Source organism: Thalassophryne amazonica, chromosome 16 (assembly GCF_902500255.1).
Source record: "Thalassophryne amazonica chromosome 16, fThaAma1.1, whole genome shotgun sequence".
In the NCBI taxonomy this organism is placed as follows: domain Eukaryota; kingdom Metazoa; phylum Chordata; class Actinopteri; order Batrachoidiformes; family Batrachoididae; genus Thalassophryne; species Thalassophryne amazonica.
Window position 1 is genome coordinate 54,401,797 of NC_047118.1, and position 25,778 is coordinate 54,427,574.

General features: G+C 44.3%; 1 protein-coding gene across 1 annotated transcript in view; it reads right to left on the minus strand.

The window, feature by feature from the left end:
* Positions 1–7,422: 7,422 nt before the first annotated feature.
* The window catches only part of LOC117528734 (galectin-3-binding protein B-like), a 32,775-nt gene continuing 14,419 nt past the window's right edge, over positions 7,423–25,778 (minus strand). The window contains exon 5 of the mRNA XM_034191370.1: positions 7,423–8,698. Within this exon, the coding sequence (XP_034047261.1) occupies positions 7,626–8,698 (1,073 nt within the window). The 3' untranslated portion in view covers positions 7,423–7,625. The remainder of the gene's footprint in view (positions 8,699–25,778) is intronic.

A 25,778-nucleotide genomic window follows, 5' to 3' on the forward strand; every position in this document is an offset into this window, starting at 1 on the left:
AGAAGTTATGGGCTTACGTGGCTGTGATTGGAGAAATTGTGCACAGTGCAAGCTTTGCATTTTGTATCACTACTTTAGCTTCATAGTAGAGTAGAGCAGAGTAGGATTTTCTTTCACCAGAACAGATCAAATCCAGGCTTGCATCTCAGATGTACCTTCTGGCAAATTATAGCTAAACTTTCAGGTCTTCATTTAAAGAAAATCCTCTTGGGGGCTGTGTCTAGGTTAGAGAGCTGTCTAATAAGTCACTGTGCTGTACGTGTGTGTGTGTGGGGGGGGGGGGGTGCTGTGTGTGTACTGTAAGTATGTTGAGGAGACTTACTATTGACAAGCAGTGTACTGTGTGCATGTGGAAGAGGTGGGTGCTGATCGATTAGGATAAGGGCAACAGGAAAACATTTACCGTTACACTGCCACAGTGAGGGACCAGATCAGTCTTTGCTGCACTCCGTGCTCTTGTAACCCGTACAATGTTGGCTGTGGCTGGCTCAGTTTGCTTCCAAAAGCCCATGAGATGGGCATGACTTGCAAACCTGTTGAATATATTTAATGTATTGGTTATGTCCAAGGACACATGAGGATGTATCTGTAGAAAAAATAATTATTATTATTTTTATTGCAGAATGGGCATTTGTATTGCTGTAATTGTGTTTGCTGCCATATTCAAGGTTAGGCTATAGGCCTATGACACATACAGAATACAATAGCATAGGAAAGCGATGGTTAGACCTCAATATTGGCATCTCTGATAATGACAAAACAACCATAACAAATTATACAACTCTTGAATTTCCTATGGGATAAATAAAGTACTATCTTATCTTAGGGACATTTAAGAAATGGGCTATGGTCAGTACCTGGACCACACACACACACAAATATTGTTTTAAGCCCTAGCGTATTGCTCTATGGAGTCAGACACGGTGGATATTTTATTTACCTGGTATAGAATCGTATATCCTCATCAGAGGTAGAAAACCGCTCCAAACCGAACTTGCTGCTAATGGTTATCTCCTCGATTTGTTTCCGGAACCTTGATATCTCCTTGCGTAGCTCATCACTCTCATTGAGGGAGAGATCAAGCTCTGAAGTGGCGTAGTAGTCATGTCCATGGGGCCATGGGTCATCATCATCAGGTTCAGTCTGCATCTCTGTTGGGTCGGTGTTGAGTGGACGCACTGTTCTTTCCCATACTCCAGGTCGTGGCATTGGGATAGTATAGTTATTCCAATGGAAAAGCAGAGGAACAGCTCCAGGTCGTAGTCGTTGTCGTCCAGCAGAAGTGGGAGGCTTGATCAAATCAGCAGTGAAAAAGTGTCGCGAACACACTCGGGAAGTACTTGTGATAATAAAATGGTCTCTCCTGATCGTTCCGAGTCCTTTGGAAAATTGTGGAAACTCAGTAGAGAATTGCACCTACTTGATGCTGTGCAGAATGGCACACAGCAGTGATTAGCCCGACTATCTGTGCGTTGCTGAAACAATAACTTTGTCCATTTACATGTCATGTTTGCCTAGAACATGTAAACGGAAAACATGACATGTAAATGTAGGTAGAAGCAGAAGTACAAGTCCGCAGCTAACGAGCACCAAAGTGCCGGGTTTCTTGCTACGGCTACTGGCACCGGATGTTTACAACCATCCTGACATCTCAGCGGAAGTTACGTCACGTTCCAACGTGCACACAGCCCATTCAAACCCCTACGTTTGGAGGGGTAGGAGGAGCTTACTGCTGTCTCTGAAAAAACAAACATGGCGCCGAATGAAGCAGCTTTCATTACAAATTACGCTGTTTAGAAAGTTCTAACTTTCCAAAAAACTTTACAGGCAGTTGTCTATGACAGCAACGTGTGTGCTGCTGGATGCATGTTGCGTATGTTGTCGTTCTGAAGAATATCGTAACGTCGCTCGTGCGCTGCGTTATAATGCATATACACACGAACGATACAATAAGACACTTTTATATCTCACAATGGAGAAAATCATGATAAAGTGTAAGCACGTTAATTTGTATGTTTATAAATCTTTGGATAATATCAATCCCTGCTGTTGGATTTCAAGGTCTACAACTGCTGAGAGCGCAGCGCGCTCCCAGCGCCGATGGACAGGCTGACACCCCGCACAACCAACCAGATCACTTCCAACGTGAACACTTTGTTGATCCGGGACCTCGTCTGACTTTCACAGCGTCCATCGGCGCTGGGAGCGCGCTGCGCTCTCAGCAGTTGTGGGCCTGTTATGTGGGCCGCTGAAGAGGAGGTACTGCTGGCCCACCACCACAAGATGGCGCCCTGCTTGAAGTGCGGGCTTCAAGCACGAGAGGGCGTCAGAGCGACCGGGAGTGACAGCTGTCACCCATCATCCGTACCAGCTGTCACTCATCCACTACTCATCACCACCACCATAAAGGCCGGACTGCAACTCCACCTCCCCGCCGAGAAATCGGCTACCATTCAGGTAACTTCTCTGCTGAATCTTAATCGAGCATTAGTCTGATCTCTTTTGCAGCCGTTTTCCTGGGATGGATTCCTTGTCTGCTGTGTTGGCGTTTGGTGTGGACTGCGACAGCTTCGCCTCACACCCCAAACCAGATAAGTGGTTGTCTCAGGAGCTGCACGAGTGTGTGATTCGGAGGTGGAGGTTCTCCCTCCTAACTGAACACTGACTGTGGGATTACTGAGTGTGCGAACTCACACTCATCAGTACTGTTTCTGTTCTCTGCCAGCAGTACCGGGTCTGACTGCTGAAGACAGTGGCCACCTGGGGCGCAGGGCTTGGCGGCTCCGGTGTTCTTCAGATCCGTTGGTGGTGGAAGCTGTGTGGGATCCGGCTCTTCTCTCGCCAGACGTCTTCTATCTTCGAGCCTGCCCACACGTCACCTTGTGTATAATTGACATTCCACCATATTGTTATTGTCTGTACTTCGTTGTGCGATTCACAACATTAAATTGTTACTTTTTGGCTTATCCATTGTCCGTTCATTAACGCCCCCTGTTGTGGGTCCGTGTCACGACACTTTCACAACAGGGCCGTCCTTAAAGGGGCAGTAACACCCCGTAATCTGTTTAATCCCCATAAAATCGTCCCTGAAAGCCATATTAATTTTTCGAACGGTGTCCACCTGGAGGTCTCTTACAGTTTCTGGAAAAAAATTGATGCAGCAAAGATCCAAATCGTTCAGACATTTATTCGCAATAAAAAATAGACGAGAGGGGTGGACCACACCTCACTCAAAGCCTGCTCACAGGCGAATGAAGCAACCGACAGGCATGAAAAAACTCACGCATGCGCACGAGGGTTCAAGCTTGGCTGACGCAATCACACGTGACTCAAATCCATATGGTTTTTGAAAAAAATAATAAGGTCGGATACTTTTCTAACAGACCTCGTAACATTACAGACATAATATGTATATGGATTTACAGTGAATGAACCACAGCTGACTCACATTAAAGGAACTGTTACATCTACAAAAATGAGCTTTTTTTTTTGTACATTTAACCGCTGTATTTTTTACAGTGGTGACCACAGCTGCCAGCATTTTCTTGTAAAAACAACAGACTATTATTACAGTGTACAATGGATGATGTTACAGATGTCTGGCCCGATCAGCTGACAAAGATAACGAATTCCCTCGGCTGAGGATCTATATCTTTCATAGAGAATATCGCCTGGGTATGTCAGCGGATTCCGGCGGTCTTTAAAAACCCTTGCCCTGCGGAGAGAGCCCCCACAATTTGTGCTCCAATATCAAACGGATCATCCAGATAGGCCGGCATTGTCTTCGGAGTGATGCAGGTGGATGTACGGTACTTATAAAGGGAGTGGTTAAGCGAGAACCTCACACTAATCCTGGAACATAACCTGCTCAGAGCAGGTTTGGCGCAAAGCGTAAGTTGCCGTGGCAGCATGCCTCAATTGAAACCTATCCACCTTTCGTAGTACGGGTTAACCAGGAAGTTACTCCACACATCATCAACTTACTCCCGAAGTTACCCTGATAAGCCAGTAACCCCTCTTTGTAGTACAGGCCCCTGAACACACTCATCTAATAAGCTTTCAAGCAGAAAATGAGAAGGGCGAATACTGCCATGAACACTACTGGCCAGTAGATGGCAGTAGAGGCCTTGAAAACAAAATTCCAGATATAGTAATCCGTGTCTGCTACATTTAAAATGCGTGGAATTTAACAAACGCAAATAAAACCAACATCTATAAACGCAGAGAATATATTCAAGAGCGTTTTAGGCACTAGAGTTTAATGCTGTTGTCCGTGAGCCTGAACAGAGTATCTGAAATGCATTTGTCCTCCTGTCGTGAATGTGAATTACATCATCCTATCCATAATGCACTGCTGGGCTCAGCATGTGCTCACAAAACCTTAAAAATTAGCACATTACTTTAAAACTAAAACATATATCTGATATTTTCACTTAATAAAACAGTAATTTTAAATAACTTGTCCAAAATTAGTTTGGTTAAAATTTGAACCATAAGTTAAAAATGTATGCCTCTGACTGACTTAGGTGATATCCCAGCATATTGGTATGGTGTTAAAGAAAATGTTTTTTTTCTTTTGGGGCTGTTTCTCCTTTGTCTGAAGAGGTTTGAGATGCTTTTTATACAAGCAGTTCTCTTCTGTTTGCAAAGGTTATAGCTGTGTGTCTGTTACAAAACTTTTAACAGGTGGATGCTAAATTAATTTTAAAAATGCTTGTTGCTGTTCAGATTTGTTTATCGGTTTAAAAGTTATCAGACAAAGATTAATCGGAAGATAATTGGTCCGATAATGGTTTTTAAAGTTATCTAAAAAGATAATCAGATAAAGAAAACGTTATCTTCGATAATTATCTGTTATCGGATTATCGGAAGTGTGCCCACCACTGGTTTGAAGGTCATGTTGAAAGAACCTGTGAAGATGATTTTTTATTCAGAGAGTGTTACACAAAATTGACACAATTTACTGCAGGTAAATATCGACCTGAAATATCAGAATTGGGCTCCAAACCTTGTCAATAATCGGTGTCAGCACCTAAAAATCCATATCTGCCCAACATATATACATAACACACACATGTATATACATATACAAGGTCTGTTAGAAAAGTATCGGACCTTTTTATTTTTTTCAAAAACCATATGGATTTGAATCACGTGTGATTGCATCAGCCAAGCTTGCACCCTGCAGCTCATGGTGCGAGACACAACCACCTCTGTGTTGGTCTCACAGGACGGCTTTGAGATGGCTTTCAGACGGCTTCCGGTTGCTTTTCAGTCGTGTGATTATCTGAGAAATTGAGCATGAGCTGGACATGTCCTGTGAGGCTTCATCACGACGTTGCTTTGCGCCATGCGGCACCGCCGCGACACGCGGAATTCCTCCGCTCCTCTTTCCATGACAAAAACTCCTGTAACAGTGGAATGTGCTGTTCATTTCTAAACTGGATGCTGTCTTGATCCGGTATGTCATCTGACTAGCACAGGAATTGCGGAAGACGTGGACATCAGCACTTTTTCGGCACATTGAGACAGACGTGCGGAGGAATTGCGCGAGTCACGGCAGAGCCGCATGGCGCAAAGCAACGCCGTGATGAAGCCTCACAGGACATGTTGGGGCATGTCCAGCTCATGCTCAATTTCTCAGATAATCACACGACTGAAAAGCAAGCGGAAGCCGTCTGAAAGCCATCTCAAAGCCGTCCTGTGAGACCAACACGGAGGTGGTTTTGTCCAGCGCCATGAGCGGCAGGGTGGCGCAATCCTCCGCTTTTCTTTCCATGAAAAAAACTCCTGTAACAGTGGAATGTGCCAAAAAAGTGCAGATGTCCACGCCTTCTGCCTTTTTGTGAAAGTCAGACGACGTCCCGGATCAACAAAGCCTTCACATTGGAAATGATCTGATTGTTTCAGTGGGGTTTGAGCCTGTCGATCGGCGCTCGGAGTGCGGGGCGCTCTCAGCAGCTGTGGCCGGTCTTTAAACCGGCTGGAGCACTCCTTAATCTGTGTAATCCCCATAAAATCGTCCTTGAAAGCCATATTAATTTTCCGAATGGTGTCCACCTGGAGGTCTCTCACATTTTCTGGAAAAAAATTGATGCAGCAAAGCTCCAAATTGTTCAGACATTTATTCGCAATAAAAATCCGACGAGAGGGGTGGACCACTGCTCACACAAAGCCTGCTCACAGGTGAATGACGCAACCGACAGGCGTGAAAAAACTCACGCATGCGCACAAAGGTTCAAGCTTGGCTGATGCAATCACACGTGATTCAAATCCATATGGTTTTTGAAAAAAATAAACAGGTCCGATACTTTTCTAACAGACGTCGTATATATATACGAGGGCTGTCCGTAAAGTATAGGTCCTTTTTATTTTTTTCAAAAACTATATGGATTTCATTCATATGTTTTTACGTCAGACATGCGTCCAGCCCCTCGTCGGAATTCCTTTGTCTGAGAAGTTGCTGAGAGACTGGCGCGTTGTTTGATCAAAATTTTTTCTAAACCTGTGAGACACATCGAAGTGGACATGGTACGAAAAATTAAGCTGGTTTTCAGTGAAAATTTTAACAGCTGATGAGAGATTTTGAGGCGATTCTGTCGCTTTAAGGACTTTTCACGGTGCGAGACGTCGCTCAGCGCTCTCAGGCAGCGTCATCAGCCTGTTTCAAGCTTAAAACCTCCACATTTCAGGCTCTATTGATCCAGGACGTCGTGAGAGAACAGAGAAGTTTCAGAAGAAGTCAGTTTCAGCATTTTATCCGGATATTCCACTGTTAAAGGAGATTTTTTTAATGAAAGACGTGCGGACGGGTCCGCGCGTCGGGACGCAGCCGACGCGGCGCGGCGGCACAGGAAAAACACCTCCGTGTTGATAACCATTTGTTAAAATCGTTGGCTTTTGATGGCTTTCAGTGGAGTGAGTATATGAGAAATTGTTTATCAGCTGGAGATGTTCCAACTTGTCCTCAAGGCTTCCAACAGAGGTGTTTTTCCTGTGGCGGAGCGTCGCGGCGGCTGTATCACCTCAAAATCTCTCATCAGCTGTTAAAATTTTCACTGAAGACCAGCTTAATTTTTCAAACCATGTCCACTTCGATGTGTCTCACAGGTTTAGAAAAAATTTTGATCAAACAAAGCGCCAGTCTCTCAGCAACTTCTCAGACAAAGGAATTCCGACGAGGGGCTGGACGACTCCTCCCACAAGGAGTGCTCACAGGCGAATGACGTCACCGACAGACGTGGAAAAACTCACGCATGCGCACGAGGGTTCAAGCATGTCTGATGTAAAAACATATGAATGAAATCCATATAGGTTTTGAAAAAAATAAAAAGGACCTATACTTTACGGACAGACCTCGTATATATATATATATATGATTTCAATTTAAAAACTGTTGAAGTGTTAACAGACACAAACAAGGAACTTTAACAGTGGTTTATTTGTATTTGTAAAAGATGCACGTAAGGATACTTGAAAAGAAAGAACAGTTGCTGCAATAATCAACCAATAAATGCACAACTGACACACAGACACTGAGCTGATCAGAAGACCTCACAGGCTAAAGGTCCAGGTGACTAGGATCAAAAGATTAAGTATAAACACCAAGAACTGCTTTTGGTCGGTCAGACTTGTTGTGGTCTGACCACAAAGTGGTAGATGTATTTGTCATAAGCGCAGGGATAAGCCAGAACCTGGGTCCCGTTGGTGTTGGTGTGAGCCAGGTCTGCTTTGAAGTCTTGAACTTGACAGATGTATTTGCCTTGGCACACGATCAGCAGTCTGTTATGGAAGACAATGCTGCTCCCGTACTGGCTGAGAGTGTTTTTGGCCTTCAACCACGCAACAGGGAACGACTCACACCGAAGACCTCGGTTTAAACATGCAGATTCACTCATGAAGACAGCTGCCTCCCAGTTAACCTTCTTGTCCTGAAAGATCATGCTATTGTGGACAGGTGTGCTGAAGGACGTGCTTGTGCCATATGCATGGAAGTCTTGATAAAAATAAGGGTTGCTGTGATAGTACGCAGGATGGTTTTGATTTTGTTTTGGGTCAATTTCTGTACTCCATGGCTGAGCAGTGTAGATCCTGGGAGAATAGTCATCATCATCTCTGTTGAACATTGGACTCCTGGTAAGGTTGCTGAACGGCAGGACATTAAAATACAGAGATTTAACAATACCTTCACGATAGAGGGTCTCATGGGTTTTGTAAAGTGGGGAGGTGAACTGCAGCTCATGCAGCTTCACAGCTGGGATCATCGGGAAGCGAATGTGACTCAGCAGGTTGGCCTGACATTCCAGAGAGGTAGAATTACCCCTGTGTGTGATCCAGCTCTCTACGGTCTGAAGGAGAAACATTTCATCTGGGACCACCAGGTCAGATCGGACCAGAAGTTGCTCTAGGAGATCCACAGGGAAGTTGCCCCAAGCTGGAGAACTAGTCAGGTTTTGATAGTTCCAGGCCAGGTATTGGACACAGTTCTCTTGGAGGACCACATCCTTTGTTTCCACTGAATACGTGTAAAGGGACACCTGGGTGTGAAAGGAAGAATCCTCTGGAAGGAGTTTGGTGAAGAGCCGGCCTATGTCCTCCATCAGCTGCATCACTCCAAACTTTGAGGCCATCCAGTGGAGGCACTGTGCAGAGGAGAATGTCACATCCACCTTACGGGTGTAAATGTACCTGTGAAATCAAGATTGTAAAATACACATTTCATATATTTATTTTATTAAATTGTTGGTGACAATTCAAATAAATATTTCACGACATTGGTGTGGCCAAGTGGTTAATGCGCTTGGTTTCAGTTCAGAAGGTTCTGGGTTCAAATCCCACCCCTGCCACATTTCTCCATGTAATGTGGAGTTACATCAGGAAGGGCATCCGGCGTAAAACCTGTGCCAATTCAACATGCAGATCCACCTTGGATTTGCTGTAGCGACCCCAAGTGCAAAAATAAGGGAGCAGCCGAAGGGACTGACTTATTTTCTTCTTGTTTTTATGCAAATGTAATAAAATAACCTACGTAAAATGTGATGTTTTGTGGCACTTTTCCATCTAATGGAGACTATGGTGTCTAACAATGGGTATAGTTTGAAACTAGGAGTCATTTTTTAAGGATAACTTTACTCAAGGACACATTAGTGGGAGTAATGAGTGGAAGACACATGCTGTTGTTTCACTTTCCCCACCAGTATTTTTTGTCCGGTCAGGGATTGAACCTATAACCTGTGCTCACAAACCTGCTTTTCTACGCTTTAGGTATTCCCCCAAAAAGAACTGTATTAATCTGTCTGTACACACCAATTACATTCTTCCCCTTTGTATAGCAGGAGCAGCAAGGAGTTGGATCACCAGTATGTAGAGCTGGGTTTGATTCCCACTAACTCTCTGTGACTGCAGAAAAGACAATTCATCTGTATTGTCTCAGTCCACCCAACTGTAAATGGGTACCAGCCTTGGCAGTGGAAGTAAGCTGTGTTCCAGGTGGAGTCCTGGACTTTCATACACTTGACGCTACAGAATCGGCTCCACTAACCATTAAGGGGCTGTGACAAGAATTCCTGAAACCTTATCACAACACCCTTCTGTCCATCAATCATCCAGCTTTCATTAAGATTTATTTTTTTTAATTTTCATTTGTTAGATTTATAGAGTGATAATTTATTATATATCAGATTTGCATCAATACACTGTGCCATCTCATTGTAATTTGAGAATACCCAAGGGTCCGTATGAATGGACAACAAATATGGTGAAAGGCAGAAAATACTGATGTCACTGTTGGGGTGGGGGGGGTATGTGTGACTGCTCCATTTCCAATTTCAGAATCCAAATCCATATTTATGACAAATTTGGTGGACATCGGAGGGAAGAACCAAACTTTTGACCATTGCCAAAACAAAAACCCTTAAAGGCAATTCTAAGGTTGACAGTCATCCACGTGTCAAGAGCAGCGGGACAAACATACACACAAACAAATGTTTCTCAAAATATATTTTGACTAACATGTTGTCTGTGGGGATCCACAGGCTCTAGATTGGGTATTGTTTATAAAATTGGTAGCTGACATTTTTCAAGAGTGGTAATAAATTACGCAAAGTTTGTATAATGAGTTGGAATGGCGAGTGAGTACAGAATCTTTTTTGAACCTTAGACCGCAACAGTTTTTAGAAGAAGAACTCAACCCTTTTTGTTAATTATGTAATTCTTTAATGTTAATTTACTGTCTTAATGTATTTATCAATTGTTTAGCTTGTTGTTGTCACATACACACTATTATTATTATCAGTATTATTAATATGTATATGTCGTAAACATGAACAAGCAAATCTTTTCAGCATGTCACCATGTCATTTGGGTCCTTCAGACTTTTCAGTAAATGCTTCTGGAGAGCATTAGCATGACTAAAAATCTTCAGCTCCCCAGACCCCCTAACTACAGCCCTCTTAACACCCTGCCGTTTTTAAACATTTTCTTTATTTGCATTATCACACGCCTGGAAAAAGAGTCCTCACCATCTCATTTAGGTCCGACACACTTTATTTTCAGTAAATATGCTGGGAGCATAATCATGGATAAAAATCGAAGCCCCCCCCCCCCACACACACACCAACTATGCCCCTCTTAACCCCAGGGATGAGAATGGGCAAAGAAAAAAAACTCTGAAAATCAGCGGGGGCCTGGGACCTACAGGTTTTGCGCATTTTAGAGGCATTTCGGGGCCACTAGAGAGACCTAATTTCAATTTTACATATTTTTTTGTAGGTTGGGGTATGTGGAAGCCTTACTGTAATTAAAGAATCTTTCTATGCAGACCTTCTTTCAGTGATACCTGTCTCGTACTGTAGCACATATACTTAATATAAATGCCATAGCATTGGACAGATGTCACTGAACTTGCCAAAAGTATTTTTTAAGTGTCTTTCCTTAACCTGCAATGAGCACTGAAATATACTGGAACTTCATGCAAGTATCTGTAAATCATTTAAAGACATTAAAACCTATCAAAACAACATTTGTGGTATAAAACAGTGACTTTATTAATATTTACATGTAAAATGTATGCTTACAAATTACTGCCCCATAATAAATTCCTAAATCAAACTCTGTGAGTTTGCACCCCAACTACTGATGCCAGTCAGCAGGAAAAGCCCACAGGCACATACAGCATAGTAACATTAAAAAACATACATCCTGTGCACCAGCTGTACCGCAGTGTATGAAATTTTCAAAATAAAACAAAATTGATGCAGGCCGATTTCAGTGTGCAGTCAAAATATATTTCATCATTTTTGAATGGTTTATCTATTAAAGAGTAAAAACTGAAGGAAATCAATAATAAGGCCTGAAAGAAGTTTCTGTAGCAACTATTTTAGCCATAAGATCAAGTGAGAGGGGGAAGTGTTGGCTTTTTAAATACTTGAAAGACACTGGACTCATCAAGAGGATTTAGTGCTGCTATAATGGACTGATGCAGCAGGTGGCAGTAATGTAACAACAATAAGGATTCTGGCTGCAAAAGAAAATGCCACAATGGAAGAAGGGTTCGTTTTGTTGTTCTCCACCATAGACATGTGGCAGCCATCTATCACAGGGCACAGTGAAGGTTTGATTTTGTATTCTTGCTTATTTTTTTATTTTTCTTATTTTTTTCCCCTGTCTGCATATATAGTAATGGTAAATGCCACCCTGCCAGAACCATTTATGTACTTTAATACACACATATATGCAATTTATTCTTGCAAGACAGAAGGTATGTAGTGCATGAGTGAATGTGGTGTGCGTGTGTGACCCCTATCTGCCCTTCCCGATCAGCCTACACCATCCTACTCAAAGCCAACGGACAACTTCGATCAGGAAGGGCTGACCACCAAAATGACACAAAGACAGACAAGAACCAAAGACAAGTGGAGAAGACAATAACTGTGAAGTGAGACACCAAGGAGACGGGGCTCCAACCATACGACATACCATGACAAACAACCACACATGAACAAACAGTGACAGCAACAGTCTGTTGTCTAATTAGTGAGCATCCATACCCTAATCCAGAACACCAGAGTCTTGATCCCCTTGAGAGCACCCAAAACTGAACTGTGGTGACGGCCACAAATATACAACCATCCATGCACAGAGACCCAGATCACAGCTAAATATCTGATCACTACTGTGGCTGGTGTGTTGGGCCAAGACAAAGTACAGAACCTTACCATATGATGTGGACCACTCTGGCACATCAGAAGCCATACAACCGAGTGCACGCAACAGACGGTAATGGGTCCAGGACGCAAGGCTCCAGGAGAAACCATTAGAAAAGGGCAGTGGAAGGGCATGGGGCCAAGATGGGCAGCCACCAGAGCCACTGGGGCAGCCCGATTAACCACCAGGGGAATGGCCTGGCAGCACCGGAACGCACCTCTCACCCCCCCAAGGAGGCACAGGAAGCAACCCCATACTCAAGGGAAGCACACAGGGTGCCGCCATGGACCCACAAAAGGGGGGGCCCCAGAACCACACCACCCGGACCACGGACCCCAAAGGGAGGAGTGAGCGCTATCGGGGACGGGGAGCAAAGGAGCCATTGCAATCGAACCCAAAGCACAGGCAGGGACCACTGAGTCATATGAGGGCAGGGCCCGGCCCCCAGACAAGAGGCGAGACCCAACCTCCGGGACAGGAAGCACACGAGGCCCTCCCAACACCCAAGACTCCTCCAACGCAGCCAGCAGGACCACCCCCCCCACACACACACACACCTTTTTTATCTTTCTATAATAATGTCTTTTAGCACTATGTAAAGCGCTATATAAATAGAATGTATTATTAGTAGTAGTCTTAAGTGCTCAGAGCTACAGAGAGCTCTGTATACAGTCCTCTTTTAGGGCTTTTAGCTGGAAAACTTTCACAAGCAAGTTTGCATGTGTAAATATGGTTTGGGGCGGGCATGTCAAGTTCTTGAGTTAATTTGACAGTTTATGTATACATTTTATTCTCTCTGCTTTGTACAGCCTTTCTCTCTGTCCTGATATGAAGTATATTGATATGCTATGTGATTTATATATTATCATTTTCTGATATATAACTTTTTATATTTATGTTTGAATGATTTTGATACTCTGATTTGTATATATTATGCTTTTCTCTGATGTATAACATACAGTGAGGAAAATACGTATTTGAACACCCTGCAATTTTGCAAGTTCTCCCACTTAGAAATCATGGAGGGGTCTGAAATATTCATCTTAGGTGCATGTCCACTGTGAGAGACATAATCTAAAAAAAAAAAAAAATCCCGAAATCACAATGTATGATTTTTTTTTAAACTAATTTATTTGTATGTTACTGCTGCAAATAAGTATTTCAACACCTGTGAAAATCAATATTAATATTTGGTACAGTAGCCTTTGTTTGCAATTACAGAGGTCAAATGTTTCCTGTAGTTTTTCACCAGGTTTGCACACACTGCAGCAGGGATTTTGGCCCATTCCTCCACACAGATCTTCTCTAGATCAGCCAGGTTCTGGGCTGTCACTGAGAAACAGGGAGTTTGAGCTCCCTCCAAAGATTTTCTATTGGGTTTAGGTCTGGAGACTGGCTAGGCCACTCCAGAACCTTGATATGCTTCTTACGGAGCCACTCCTTGGTTATCCTGGCTGTGTGCTTCGGGTCATTGTCAGGTTGGAAGACCCATCCACGACCCATCTTCAATGATCTAACTGAGGGAAGGAGGTTGTTCCCCAAAATCTCGTAATACATGACCCTGGTCATCCTCTCCTTAATACAGTGCAGTCATCCTGTCCCATGTGCAGAAAAACAACCCCAAAGCATGATGCTTCCACCCCCATGCTTCACAGGAGGGACTGTGTTTTTTGGATGGTACTCAGCATTCTTCTTCCTCCAAACATGGCGAGTGGACGTGTGCTGATTTAAGTAGGGGAACCTTCCGTGCCATGCATGATTTTAACCCATGACGGCTTAGTGTATTACCCACAGTAACCTTAGAAACAGTGGTGCCAGCTCTCTTCAGGTCATTGACCAGCTCCTCCCGTGCAGTTCTGGGCTGATTCCTCACCTATCTTAGGATCGTTGATACGCCACGAGGTGAGATCTTGCATGGAGCCCCAGTCCGAGGGAGATTGACAGTCATGTTTAGCTTCTTCCATTTTCTAATAATTGCTCCAACAGTTGATCTTTTTTCACCACGCTGCTTGGCAATTGCCCCGTAGCCCTTTCCAGCCTTGTGGGGGTCTACAATTTTGTCTCTGGTGTCTTTGGACAGCTCTTTGGTCTTAGCCATGTTAGTTGGAGTCTTACTGATTGTATGGGGTGGACAAGTGTCTTCATGCGGCTAACAACCTCAAATAGGTGCTTCTAATTTGGAGTAATAAGTGGAGTGGAGGTGGACTTTTTAGAGGCGGACTAACAGGTCTTTGAGGGCCAGAATTTCTGCTGATTGGCAGGTGTTGAAATACTTATTTGCAGCAGTAACATGCAAATAAATTATAAAAAAAAAAAAATCATACATTGTGATTTCCGGATTTTTTTTTTTGTTGTTTTTTTTTTTTTTAGATTATGTCTCTCACAGTGGACATGCACCTAAGATGAAAATTTCAGATCCCTCCATGATTTCTATGTGGGAGAACTTGCAAAATTGCAGGGTGTGCAAATACTTATTTTCCTCACTGTATATATATATATATATATATATATATATATATATATATATATATATATATAGCCTAATAATATATTGCCTACAAATTACTAAAATAGTTGACTTTACTGCCACTATCTGCTTCTCTATCATATATTTGTGTGTATTTATGTATAATGTATGTGTTTACAGTGTTTGCAAAATACCTGCCTGCAGTCTAGGCTATATCATAATATTCTATTTGTCAGGCTGAGCGAAGGCGAGGCACGGACAGAGGCTGGACACAAATACAGGCTCTTAAACTGGATGTATGAGTAAAAATACTGGTCTTTATTACAGGCAGGGGTTCAGTAACAGGAAGGCAGTCCGCTGAGCAAAAGTACCAGACAAGGGTGAGACAGAGGACGTGGTCAAAAAACAAGGGTCAGTACACAAGCAAACTGGGTTTTCAGAGCTCAGGCAAAAACAGGATCCGGTACACAGAGCAGAATCAAAACACAGCTAGAGCAAAAACAGGACGAGACGAAGTGCTGGTAAGTGATGAACTTCATCAACAAATGAGTAGTGAGGGAGTGAACAGACGCAGTTTAAATAACGAAGACGGTGACAGGAAAACAAGGTGCACGTGAGGACGAAGGATCTGGAAAGGGGGGCGTGACCAGTTTGGGACTAACGGCGTTAAAATATAACGGCGTTACTAACACCGTTACTTTATCAGTAATGGAGTAATCTAACTAATTACTTAGGTCGTGTTCACAACGCCGTTATAGTTACTCAGAATGTAACGTGGCGCATTAGTTTGAAGCTGTTTCATCGGCATTAAGCAGCAGCAGCGTCTTTCTCTCGGCTGCTGCTGTGGTGTGTGGAGCAGTGCTGGCGGCGATATGTGATGATGATTGGCTAAAGGAGGCAAGTGGGCGGGCACTCTGCTCGCACTAAAGCCACGCTGTACACAGCTGTGCATCAAAACAAGCGATGATGGCGTCGAACCAGCCGACGTGTAAAGTTGCTTTTTCAGGTTGGAAGTACCGACATTACTTTTCACTCATTGAAGTAAAAGGGAAAAATGTCCATGTTAGATGCACCCTGTGTCCCGGAACAAAGACACTGTCCACAAGTGTGTCTAGTAATTCTAATCTCATGAAGCATCTTTCTTCGAGTCACGCAACAACAACATTGATTGCTAATGTTAGCCCTGCAGTCAGCGTGAGCTCTGGTGACGGGGATGAGGACGTGACGCCGTCGAAACAAACCAAACTTGATTTTACGGGGAAGCAAAACGTCTCACGTCCTGAGCCGAATACTCTAATTGCATGGTATGTGGTTGAAAATATGCTCTCCTTATCAACTGTGGAGTCCGCATCATTTAAAGCCCTCGTGTCCAAGATCCCAGTGAGAGCAGGAGTGTGCCCCCCGTGTCGTAAAACTTTTTCCAAGTTTATTGACCAAGAATACACGAAAATGAATGCTGAACTTAAAACCACGTTTGAACAATTGGATTACCTCTTAACAACAGCAGACATCTGGACCGCACACAATAAAAGCTATCTCGGTGTGACGGCCCATTGGATAAGCCCAACTAACATGGAGAGGAGAAAAGCTGCAACGCCGTGATGAAGCCTCACGGGACATGTTCTGGCATGTCCAGGCACATCCACAATTTCTCGGATAATCACTCGATGGAAAAACCACCGACAGCTGTCTGAACGCCATCTCAAAGCCGTCCTGTGAGACCAAAACGGAGGTGTTCCTTTGTCTCGCTCCATCAGCAAATCGGTCGTGAGGCGCGAAGCCTCCGCTTGGCTTTCCATGACAAAATCTCTTGTTAAAACTGAAATCTGCCGGAAAATGTTTGATGTCCAGCTCTTGTGATAACCAGAGAAAGTGCACGCGACGGTCTCGGATCCACAGAGCCATCCGTTTAGAAATGATCCGGTGGTTTGTGGCTCTCAATGGCGGCACGGAGCGCGGCGCGCCGAGCGTCCTTAAAGCTGTAGTAACAGTCCTTATTCTCTGTGAAGCCCGTAAAATTTTCACCGAAAGCCAGATAAATTTTTCGAATGGTTTCCAGCTGCCAGTCTCTAACAGTTTCTGAAAAAATTCTGATGGAAAAAAAGCCCAAATCATTCCGCCATTTCCTGACAATGAAAATCCGCCGAGGGGGCTGGACCACTCCTCACTCAAAGCCTGCTCACAGTCGAATGACGCAACCGACAGGCGTGGAAAAACTCACGCATGCGCACAAGGGTTCAAGCTTGTCTGACAAAATCACACGTGATTCAAATCCATATGGTTTTTGAAAAAAATAATAAGGTCGGATACTTTTCTAATAGACCTCGTATATATTAATTCTGTATTTCTCATTTACAATTACAGGCAATCAGAACAAGATTTTCGGAGGTGTTGGGGAATAAACAGGCAATCATAGCTGCTATAACTCTTCCACGATTTAAACTGCGTTGGCTGCGGTCACAACAAAAGAAAGATGAGGCCAAGGCACTACTGTTAGAGGAGTGTAGAAAAATAGTTCTGGAGGAAGGCAAACCAGGAACCAGCTGTGCGTCACAGTTTATGGACAGATCAGCTGTAGCTAAAGAAGATGCTTTCTTCTCCTTTGAAGAAGAAGAAGACACTTCAGCAGCTGCTGAAAATCAAGTTGCTGACTATTTCAGGTCATCATTACAAGGAATGGAGACTTTGCAAGGATTTCCTCTTGTCAAGAGAATTTCCATAAGTTATAATGCAGCCACTCCTTCAAGTGCACCTGTAGAGAGACTGTTTAGTCTTGGAAAGATTGTATTTTCACCCAAAAGGAACAGGCTCTCTGACCAAAGATTTGAAAAGCTGCTCCTCTTGAGGTACAATCAGTGGTTCAAGCGTTAGTGTGTTGTAAACTGGTGTGCCTTTATGTTGTGCAATAAGAAAATACCATGTTGTTATTTTTTTGGGTCAAATCAGTGTTGTTGTTAAGCATGTTCACAGTATGCTTGGGGTTCAATAACATTTTTTTTACCTTTATTTTAAATATACTTGATATTTTGTTCAAATTGTTAAATTTTTTGCACTGGATGATACTTATAAGCTCTCTGAAGCACATTTTTTTGTAATTAGTTACTTTGAAAATACTTGAAATAGCCTTCTGTCAGATATTTGGCAACACTAATATTTATTAGTTCTTGTTTTTATCATATGCTTAGTTTTGCACTGAGAGCTACCATTTCATTATTGTAGCTGAAGCACATTTTGTTTTACTGTTTTGCACTGAATACAATCTTTTATATATTTTCCGTCAATTGAGTTGATTGTTGAGTCTGTGAGACATATGCCTTTATTTTTAGAGAAAGTTCATTTTGTATTCTTGATTATTTTTGTGGTTGCAGTGTAGTAATAATTCTGATCAAGTTTACATTACATATATTATTTGTCTCTCTCTTCATATTAATGAATGTACTCCATTATTTACATGTAATAATGGCAGAAAATGTCTTATTGTTTTCGTTCCAGAACAACAATTTAATGTTATAGTTACTTTGTCAGGTAACTAGTTACTTTTATACTCTGGTAACTGAGTTACTAACTGAGTTACTTTTTGGGAGAAGTAACTATAACTAGTTACTTTTTTTGATGCATGATTCCCAACACTGGGCGTGACTGACAGACGAGGAACAGGTGCAAGAGAGTGAGGGAGGAAAACGGAATGCCAACGAATCAAAGGAACTAAGTGACTGGAAAATTAACGGAGAAAAATGAGACGTGCATAAGGCAGACAATAATAAAAGTGAGCAAAACAAAAGGGGAAAAAACTAGGAGATAACATGACTAAGCAAAGTGAAAAACCAGGAGATCATTAATAATAAAAACAAAACTGGAACAGAACTGACACTGAATAAAATATAGAAATAAATACAATGACAATACAAAATTACTAATAAGAAATTAATAAAAAATTTAAAATAAAAAAAAATTATACTAATAATACTAATAAAGATAAACAATAAGCAAAACCTGTGACTAAAGCATAATGTAAAGAATGTGAAAAGCTAAACCAATACATACGACTAATAAAATAAAAGATAACCAAGAACAAAACTAGTAACAGAAAGAAAACCAATAAATGACTAAACAGAAAATGCAATACATGAGAACCAAGAATACAATAAAGAACCAAAACTCAAGACACAGAAAACTACATGAACATGAATAATCAGAACTAGACAAGAATGAAAACAATCAAGCAGCAAAAAAGTGAAAACAAAGTCAAGAATGGGCTAAACTGAAGCAAAAGAAAAGAGGACGAAGACAGGAATGTAAACAGGACAGAAGCATGACACTATTACTGTTAATCCCACTATGAATATTAAAATATGACCCAATTGTCCTGTATCATAGCTACATGTGTGATGTTTGCAGAAAAATCTGTGTGAAAATCAGTTTAGAGAGAGTTAGAATGGATTAAATGAGTGGAGTGGGTTGGATGACCGGTCTTAGATGGCGGCCCCACGGCTCGTCAGCGCCAATAGGCAGCACCGGCCGATGTGGTGTCTACCCTTTATAATGTCTATGTTCTCCACCACTGATCTCTATATAATGCTGGATCGCTCATTGGCCAATATTTTTGAAGCAAACCGGCCACCATATTACCACTCCGATGTTCCGCTCCTAAACGCTCTTTTCTATTGATCTTTAATGAGGTGTACACAACTTTATTCTTTGTAATTTTGTTAAAAAATTCCTTCATGTGTAGCTATAACCTGCACAAATCGCCAGATCAAAGGCTGTGGACGAACATTTCACCTGTGAGTATGATTGAAATGGGAAGTAATGAACAATAATTTGAAGAGTTCTATCCCTTATTCCAGCATTCCGACAAAGATAATAATAATAATAATAATAATAATAATAATAATAATAATAATAATAATATAATATGCTGATGATTCCACAAATCCCCCTCCAGCTGCCACCTTATCGTGGTGGGGGAGTTTGCGTACCTGGATGATCCTAGGAGCTATGTTGTCGGGGGCCTTGTGCTCCCTGTAGGGTCTCCCAAGGCAAACAGGTCCTAGGTGACGGGTCAGATTAAAAGATCAAGGACCGAGACGTCGCCCGGTATGGCGGAGCCAGGCCTGGGGTTGGGGCTCGCGCGCGAGCGCCTGGTGGTCGGGCCTTAGCCCATGGGGCCTGGCCGGGCTCAGCCCGAAAGAGTGACGTGGGCCCGCCCTCCTGTGGGTTCACCACCTGCAGAGGGGGCCATGGGGGTCGGGTGCAGAGAGGATTGGGTGGCGGTCGAGGGCGGGTGGCCCGGCGACCCAGTCCATGCTCACAGCCGACGTGGAATGTCACCTCGCTAGGGGGGAAGGAGCCTGAGCTTGTGCGGGAGGTTGAGAGATACCGACTAGAGGTAGTCGGGCTCACCTCCACGCACAGCTTGGGCTCTGGTACCCAACTCCTGGAGAGGGGCTGGATGCTTCATTTTTCTGGCGTCACCCACGGGGAGAGGTGGAGAGCTGGGGTGGCATTGCTTATTGCTCCCCAGCACAGTCGCCAAGTGTTGGAGTTCACTTCGGTGAACGAGAGGGTCGCGTCCCTACGCCTTCGGGTCGGGGACAGGTCTCTCACCGTTGTCTCGGCCTACGGGCCGAGCAGCAGTGCAGAGTATCCGACCTTCATAGAGTCCCTGGGAGGGGTACTCGATAGCGCTCCGACTGGGGACTCCATTGTTCTCCTGGGGGATTTCAACGCCCACGTGGGCGGCGACAGTGAGACCTGGAGGGGAGTGATCGGGAAGCATGGCCTCCCCGATCTGAACCCGAGTGGTGTTCAGTTGTTGGACTTCTGTGCTAGTCACAGTTTGTCCATCACGAACACCATGTTCGAGCACAAGGGTGTCCATAAGTGCACGTGGCACCAGGACACCCTGAGCCAGAGGTCGATGATCGACTTTGTAGTCATATCATCTGACCTTCGGCCACGTGTCACTCGAGTGAAGAGAGGGGCAGAGCTGTTGACTGATCACCACCTGGTGGTGAGTTGGATCCGCTGGGAAGGGAGGAAGCCGGTCAGACCTGGCAGGCCCAAACGTATCGTGAGGGTCTGCTGGGAACGACTGGCGGAACCCTCTGTCAGCGAGGTCTTCAATTCCCACCTCCGGGAGAGCTTCTCCCAGATCCCGGGGGAGGTTGGAGACATGGAGTCCAAGTGGACCATTTTCGCCACCTCCATTGTCAATGTGGCTGCTCGTAGCTGTGGTCGCAAGGTCTCTGGTGCCTGTCGCGGCGGCAATCCCCGAACCCGGTGGTGGACACCGGAAGTAAGGGATGCCATCAAGCTGAAGAAGGAGTCCTACTTATCTTTGTTGGTAGGTGGGACCCCAGAGGCAGCTGACAGGTACCGGCAGGCCAAGCGTGCCGCAGCCTGTGCGGTCGCAGAGGCAAAAACTCGGGTCTGGGAGTAGTTCGGGGAGGCTATGGAGGAGGACTATTGATCGGCCTTGAAGAGATTCTGGCAAACCGTCCGACGCTTCAGGAGGCGGAAGCAGCTCTCCACCCACACTGTTTACAGTGCGGGTCGGGAGCTGTTGACCCTGACTGGGGATGTTGTCGGGCGGTGGAAGGAGTACTTCGAGGATCTCCTCAATCCCATCGTCACATCTTCCGAAGAGGAAGCAGAGACTGGGAACTCGGAGGTGGACTCATCCATTACCCAGGCCGAAGTCACCGAGGTGGTTAGAAAGCTCCTCGGTGGCAAGGCTCCTGGGGTGGATGAAATCCGTCCTGAGTACCTTAAGTCTCTGGATGTTGTGGGGCTGTCTTGGCTGACACACCTCTGCAACATCACGTGGCGATCGGGGACAGTGCCTCTGGATTGGCAGACTGGGGTGGTGGTCCCTCTGTTTAAGAAGGGGGACCGGAGGGTGTGTTCCAACTACAGGGGGATCACACTCCTCACCCTCCCTGGTAAGGTCTATTCCCGAGTACTGGAGAAGAGAATTCGACCGATGGTCGAACCACGGATTCAGGAGGAGCAGTGTGGTTTTCGTCCTGGTCGCGGCACACTGGACCAGCTCTACACGCTCCATCGGGTGCTCGAGGGTTCATGGGAGTTTGCCCAACCAGTCCACATGTGTTTTGTGGATCTGGAGAAGGCATTTGACCGTGTCCCTCGGGGCACCCGTGGGGAGTGCTCTGGGAGTACGAGGTCCGGGGTCCTTTGCTAAGGGCTATCCGGTCCCTGTACGACCACAGCAGGAGCTTGGTTCACATTGCCGGTAGTAAGTCAAACCTGTTTCCAGTGCACGTTGGCCTCTGCCAGGGCTGCCCTTTTGTCACCGGTTTTGTTCATTATTTTTATGGACAGAATTTCTAGGCGCAGCCAGGGTGTAGAGGGGGTCTGGTTTGGGAACCACAGAATCTCGTCTCTGCTGTTTGCAGACGATGTGGTTCTGTTGGCTTCGTCAAATCAGGACCTTCAGCGTGCACTGGGGCGGTTTGCAGCCGAGTGTGAAGCATCCAGGATGAAAATCAGCACCTCCAAATCCGAGGCCATGGTTCTCGACCAGAAAAAGGTGCTTTGCCCTCTTCAGGTCGGTGGAGTGTCCTTGCCTCAAGTGGAGGAGTTTAAGTATCCCGGGGTCTTGTTCACGAGTGAGGGACGGATGGAGCGTGAGCTCGATAGACGGATCGGTGCAGCATCTGCAGTGATGCGGTCGCTGTGTCGGACCGTCGTGGTGAAGAGAGAGTTGAGTAGGGGGGCAAAGCTCTCGATTTACCGATCGATGTACATTCCGATCCTCACCTATGGTCATGAGATTTGGCTCATGACCAAAAGAACGAGATCGCGAGTACAAGCGGCCGAGATGAGTTTCCTCCGCAGGGTGGCTGGGCGCTCCCTTAGAGATAGGGTGAGGAGCTCGGTCACTCGGGAGGAGCTCGGAGTCAAGCCGCTGCTCCTCCACGTCGAAAGGAGTCAGTTGAGGTGGCTCGGGCATCTTTTCCGGATGCCCCCTGGATGCCTCGCTGGAGAGGTGTTCCGGGCACGTCCCACTAGGAGGAGGCCCTGGGGAAGACCCAGGACACACTGGAGGGACTACATCTCTCGGCTGGCTCGGGAACGCCTTGGGGTTCCCCCGGAGGAGTCTGGGCGGCTTTGCTTGAGCTGCTGCCCCCGCGACCCGACTCCGGATAAAGCGGAAGAAAATGGATGGATGGATGGATGGATGATTCCACAAAACTTGTATAAACTTTGATTAAGGAATGCTAATTCTTAGAATTGAGTATTTGTCCCAGTGAGATATGAGTAATTGAGAATAGAAGGGAAAAAAGTGTCAAAGTAATAAAAGAAAGAAAGACAATAAATCAAATAGCTAATCATGGCAGGCATAGCTTAGGAGGGATCAATCGTACATTATCTGAAGAACAAAAATAAGTAAATGACAAAATCAGTTCAGTTATTACTTGAAATTGTTGACGTTCTAATAAGCTGTCTATGTGCGGTCCGCATAAGTTTGGAGTGGCAAAGATGTCCGCCACATTGCTTCAGCGGATTGTACATAGTGTGTGGGCCAATGATCTATCCAGGAATATTTACAGATCAATGATCTCCACACCACAGATTTACAGTCATGTTTTCAGAAAAAAGTGCGTTTTGTGTCAAAATAAAGCCATAAAATACATTTTTTTAAGTTAGCGGTTTTATTTGACAAAATAAACGGAACGTGTTAACAAAATTTGATGAAAATCCATGTACAAACAGAGGTTTTGCAGCGCTGAATTTCACTTCAGTATGTGCACAGTATAAATAACTGTGCCACACTTAAAACTTTCAGTGATTGTAAACACATTTTAATTGCATGAATAGAATTATTGGACATACACCTGACCACTGGATGTTCACTCGCTGACCGGTGTCAGGAGGTGGACTTTGGGGCTGGCTGTGCCTCTTCCAGGCTCTTCTGGACCCAGGCAGATTAGTCCATTTAATTTGATGACGTTCCTTCGTCTTGCAGTGTTCTTCCAAGGTTTCGTTGATGAAATCCGACCTTAATGTCTTGCTTTTGTCCCGTAAACGTGCACCTCCCGCTCCAACCCTGTCCACTTAAACCTATTTTTTACACGACCATCTCTGTCTTTAACGCAGTCTTCGTCCTGTCTCTCTTTAATTTTGGCCATGTTACAGATGCAGCTCGACAGACCAAAACTTGCAGAAAATCTAAATATTCTAACTTTTCAGCTACTTCACAGTAGGGCTGCACAGTATGGCCAAATTAGCTGAACTTTCAGGTCTTCTTTTTAAGAAAAACCTCTTCTACACCACTCCATCACAAAGCTGTATTTTATATTTTTAATTAAATATATACCAAGTTGTAGAGATTTGCTGTCAGTTTGAGTTTAAGGAAGATCATTTTAGACATTAGAAAATGGCCGTTTGGGGGGCACTAGCGAGCAGGCAATATGAGTAGGATGCGTGTACAGTGAGCTCCGCACAAAGTTATTTTTTTAAGTCTTCTTATTTGGCGTTCTGACCAAAAGTGTGCCACTGTAGAATCATCGTCGACGTGGCTGGATTATATGAGACACCATTTGCTCTATAAAATGGCCAGCAGCCTGCAAAAGTACAAGTGCAAGGGATCTTCCAACGAGACCAGCTCCGACACAGCTAGCTCTAGCATTAGCATGCTAACCGAGCATGAGACCCCCGCGGACCCTCCAAGCGACTCGGCTATGTTATCTGAACACCACAAACAATCTAACCTGGCGGATTTAAAAATGGAACTGCTGGCATCCATAAAAACCGAAATGACTGAACTCTTTCAAAGAGAAGTAACAAAGGTGATAACAAACGAGATGGAAGGAGTTAAATCTGAGCTGCAATCGGTAAAGTTGGAACTAGCCAACAATACTGGAGCCCTTCGATCAGAATTAGACACAGTCAAAATTACGGTGGCAGATATGGAACATGGACTCTCTGGCTGCTCCGATGATATCGTGGAGCTGCAAGCCAAGGTTAAAATATTGGAGAAAACTGTGTGCTGACTCTGCAGGAGAAATGTGTGGACATGGAGGGGCGTATACGGAGGTCAATTATCCGCATATTGAATGTAGCTGAAGAATTCTCGTGCGCACCAATATCTGTGCCCAGGCTGCTCAAAGACGTGCTGAAGATGGATAAGGATGTGCTGATTGACAGATCACATCGCACTTTACAAGGCAAAAGAGCAGACGGCAAACCCAGAGCGATCATTGCTAAGCTGCACTATCTTCAAGATTGTGCTGACATCCTCCGCCGAGTACAAGAAGCTGGCCCACTCCGCTACAACGGCTCGCCCATACTTATCTTTCCCGACTACCCACCCAGCGTTGCCCATGCCAGATTGGCATTTAATGACGCGAAGAAACTTCTTCGAGGACGGCGGGGAGTGCGATACGAGTTTCTCTATCCCACACGGCTGCAGATCACCCACAACAACGGTACAGAAGTAATTTTTGACAACCCAGCAGAGGCTATGAGGTACATCCAGGAGAATATTGTGTGAGGACAGACAAAATGAATGCTGGTAAAACTGCCCCGTCTTATGCCTTTATTTTATTTTGTTTAGTGTATAATTACAGTATTATTGCAGAACTATATGATTAAGTAGCACAATCCATTTCTGTCATGATCTGGCCCGTTTGGGCCAGTTGTTCTGATTCTGGACTTTGTTTTTTCCTCTTTCATGTTCTGAGCCTTTTGTCTTTTAGTCATGTATAGTCCCGCTTAGGTTGTGTCTGATCTTGCTTCATGTTCATGTCAGGTTATCATTAGTTTTGTTTCTGTTATCCTGGTATTTGTCATTCATGTTCACTTAGTCACTTCAGTCCTAGTTTGTTTCTGTTCATTTATGCTTTGGTCTACAGTTTGGTTTATCACATTTTTTGCATTTTGCTTTTGTCACAGGTATTGTTCATTATTTATCTCTGATTATGTTCCATTTATTGTTTATCTGTTAAGTCCTTTTATTTATATCTTACAGTCACTGGCTGTCATTCTGTTCATTATTCAGTCTTAGTTTATACTGTCATCTCACCATTGTTTATTGCATTCACTTTTATATTTTGATCCATCTCACTCAGGTTATAGTTAA